The sequence below is a fragment of the Glycine soja genome, chromosome 9, assembly GCF_004193775.1.
Source record: "Glycine soja cultivar W05 chromosome 9, ASM419377v2, whole genome shotgun sequence".
NCBI classification, from domain to species: domain Eukaryota; kingdom Viridiplantae; phylum Streptophyta; class Magnoliopsida; order Fabales; family Fabaceae; genus Glycine; species Glycine soja.
Genome location: NC_041010.1, coordinates 13,919,459 through 13,923,673, shown reverse-complemented (window position 1 = coordinate 13,923,673; position 4,215 = coordinate 13,919,459). Strand labels below are relative to the sequence as shown.

General features: G+C 35.8%; 1 protein-coding gene across 1 annotated transcript; it reads right to left on the bottom strand.

The window, feature by feature from the left end:
• Positions 1-239: 239 nt before the first annotated feature.
• On the bottom strand, positions 240-1,241 carry LOC114368196 (putative protein phosphatase 2C 50). Its single transcript, XM_028325530.1, is given in 3 exon segments — positions 240-452; positions 910-1,000; positions 1,094-1,241. Coding segments are annotated over 3 exon segments (381 nt in total). The 3' UTR covers positions 240-310.
• Between the last annotated feature and the right edge of the window lie 2,974 nt (positions 1,242-4,215).

Genomic DNA, 4,215 nt, shown 5'->3' with positions numbered 1-4,215 from the left:
CAAATTCAGTATTTAAAGTGAGAAACTTATCAAACACTATAAATTAAATACCAAATTTACCTTCATCCTGTTTGCTGGCTCCCATGGATCCAAAGTATGATGCACTGCAGGATGAGATGTCCTTGGTAGGGTCATTCTCTGTTAAATTTTGCAGCTGCTTTATATTGTTATTCATGCTAAACACTTCATCATCAGGTCAATGTACATTCAAATAAGAAATTTGAAACTAATCAGCATTTGACGGGTCAAGAACCAAAGATTAAAACTATTAAGATGGTAAACTGCTAAGATGCAGGGGTACACTCAGATCTCATGTTACTTCCCACAACAAATCACAAACATCCTGCACATTCATCTTCTCAAATACACCATCTGATGCTACCACCAAATATCCATCATTAGCAGTCAGAGGCTGCCAATCAATCACTTCTGGTGCATATATAACACCATAACTGTTGACAATTCATCATAAGAAATGCATTAGTGTTTCAACATAAAAAAGAAACAGTTTATGACGAAACCAGTCATCCAAAAATCTTAAGTAGTTAGCCCTCATAGAAGAACTTTGGGCTTGAAGACTATAAAAAGCACGAGTCCACCCCTACTTTGCAGAAATTCAATTTTAATACAAGAAAAAGTGATTTAAATTTATATCCACAATATGAACTAGTTTGCAGTTTCCAGTTTCAACATTTTTTATGTGGGCTTTTGATAGCCTACTAACATGGCCCTCCTCCTTCACCTAAGCTTGGGGCTGGCTATGAAACCATAGGTAGTTATATCCACAATATGATATGCACCATCAACCTAAAATCATTTGTACATGATAGGATGCTGCTGCTTTAAATATACACATGCTTTTTTGGCTATAAGCTTTGGCTTTGTGAAAAGAATTTGATCTGAACTTACCTTTTAAAGAGTATATCACCAATAGCCCGTGTAATAGCCAGCTGACCATTTATGCGAGGCACACCACCCCAATTTTGAACTTGACCACCACCTGTTTCCACCCCAATATCCCTGTCATAATTATGTCATTATAATTTGTAGCTGAAAAATTGAAAGTTTAATCACAATTCATAATCTTTCTCACCGTTAGCCTCTTTGGGAGACTAAAAATTTTTAGAGCACAAGATGGCCTTAAAGTCTCCAATATTGGCAACCAAAATGTTATTATCTGCTACCAAAACAATGGTTGCTGTAGATCCTAAGTGAAGATTATTTCTAGAGGCTTCCTTCATAGTTCAAATGTCCTTGCGGCTTCTTGGTTTGCAGTGCCATATAATCAATAGCCCAATTATAATAATTCCCAGGAGTCCAATACCTAGAAACCAACAAAGAGGGAGGGGTCCTAAGAATTGAAGATAAACTTTAAGCCTACTCATTGTCACATATTGATATCTGTTTGATGATTGATGTAGGTGTTCATTGAGTTATTTGTTAGGCTATTCATTTCATTTTGGATCGTGCTGCTCGTCATCACAGGTACACATGTTTGTTACCAATTGATGTTTTTATTACTTGTTCACTGCCATTAAAGACAACTGATATATTATATACAAATTGTGTTCATGATGAGAGAACCTTAGATTCCCGTTTGAGATTGAATGCAATGATTCTTGCGGACATTTTGCATTAATCATTGTATTCAATCTTGAATTGTCCGTTTGGACAGTTTAGGGAGACTGATATTTTTATGGTAGATTCATGCGTTAAGATTAACATTATTTTGTTTAATTTGATGAAATTTTGGTACAATGCATTTCTAGTTGTTCTCTGAGTGCATACTTGATTATCGGGAAATTAATTTCACTGATTTCATGTCGTGTACTTGGAGACCAATGCGAAATGCTGCCGAAATTTTGTCAAATTAATCAAAATAGAATTAACCTTGACGTATGAAGCTACCATAAAAGACGGTCTTCCCGAATGGGATAGGGCCACACCCATAATAAAAAAGTAAATTTTCATGCATCGAATAACTTTGTGAGTATCACGAAGTTATTACTTAGATGGATCGAAGTTGGATGAATGAAAGTCATATCAGCCTAGAATATGAGGAAGGCGCCGAGTAGTTCTTGCAATTTGCTTCAGAAAGAGGTCGACCAGATGAAGATGGAAAATATTATTGTCCTTGCATCAATTGTTTGAATGGAAGACGACAAATACTGGACGACATACGGGAGCATCTATTGTGTGATGGAATTAAGAGGAATTATACGACGTGGATATGGCATGGTGAAATGACAGACAGGCAGAGTGGGCCCCAATCCGATCCGTTTGATGTAGAAATGGGAGATCACTTGGAGGATATGATTCGTGACCTTGGACAAGAGTCTTTTCAGCATGCACATGCCCCTGTGTATGAAGGATTGCAGAGTGACTCAAAGAAGCCATTGTATCTGGGGTGTAAGAATTCCTTGACGCTGTTGTCAGTGGTTTTAAGTCTGGTTAATGTCAAGGCCAGATATGGGTGGAGTGACAAAAGCTTTACTTCACTGCTTCAAGTAGTGCATGATCTGCTTCCAGAGGAAAACACGTTGCATAAAAGCTACTATTAGGCCAAGAAAATACTGTGTCCGATGGGTATAGAGTATCATAAGATTCATGCTTGCCCTAATGATTGCATACTGTACAAGCATGAATTTGAAAAATGTCCAAATGCCCTACGTGTGGGGCATCATGATACAAAGTGAAGGATGATGAGGACTGCATTTCTGATGAAAACTCAAAGAAGGGTGTTAGACAAGTGGCCTCAGATATCTTAAGAAGGGGGGGGGGGGGGAGGGGTTGAATTAAGATATTACAAACTATTTCCCCAATTAAAATTCTATTTCACTTTCTATTCAAGTTACAAATTCCCTTAATAATGAACTTCTTAAATATTGATTCAAATAGACAATTTGAATATAAATATAAAACAATAATAAATAAAGGAGTTTAAGGGAAGAGAAAGTGCAAACTCAGATTTATACTGGTTCGGCCACACCCTTGTGCCTACGTCCAGTCCCCAAGCAACCCGCTTGAGAATTCCACTATCTTGTAAAATCCTTTTACAAGTTCTAAACACACAAGGACAATCCTTCCTTTGTGTTTAGAATTCTTTTACAACAAGAGACCCTCGGTCTCTTAATCCCTTGGAGAATTAGAAAGAGAAGAAGAATGAATCTCTCTTGAAAGAGATAGATTTTACAATCTGAGCACTCAAATGATTCCTTAATGAATTGCAATTGAATTGGCCAAGGAATTCTTAAGAGGATAAAACGATTTTGCTTTTTGAGAGAATAAACACTTGTTGTTTTGAAAAACTCTGAGCAAATTCGTGTTCTAAGTCACATATATATAGACCATTGGTGGTCATGTAAAAGCCTTTTGAGAAGTTGTGACTCTTAGAAATATTTTTCTGAAAATCTTGTCTGGTAATCGATTACAGGATTTGTGTAATCGATTACAGCTTTCAAAATTTGAATTAAAACATTCATTAATTGCTGGTAATCGATTACCAATATTGTGTAATCGATTACACAGTCTAAAATTTGAATTCAAATATTTAGTAGCTGCTGTAAAACATTTTTGGCCACTGGTAATCGATTACATCCTTTGGTAATCGATTACCAGAGAGTAAATCTCTTGAAAAACACTTTTTAACTTAAATTACTTGGCCAAACCTTTTGCTATATCAATTAGGAATTCCGTTCCTAAAATACTAGTGATCATCTTGATGTTGTGGCTTGTATTCTTGAATCTTTGTCTTGAATTTAAACTTGAAAAGCCTATTTGCATCAAATCATCATGATCATCATCAAAACACCAAAGGCAATTGCTTCTACAATCTCCCCCTTTTTGATGATGACAATATAAGTCCTGAAATCAAGATTCAAGCAAGCAATGTATATATATAAAATTTGCGTTTACTCCCCCTATGTTTTGGAATTGATGATCACTTGATTTCTAAGCTTTTTTTCTAAGCTTTTCTACACCCCATTTTTCTCCCCCTTTGGCAACATCAAAAAGCCAAAGTACATGGGAATCAAACCAGATATAAAATGAAGTGGAAACATATCAATATCAAAGTATAAAGCATAACCAATCAAACTCACAAATAAGACATAACCAAACCAGAATCCAAACAATTTAAAAACCAAAACCACAGAGTATCAAAGCACAAAAAGTTTGAAATCGAAATACTACAAGATAAATAAAGTACTGAACATA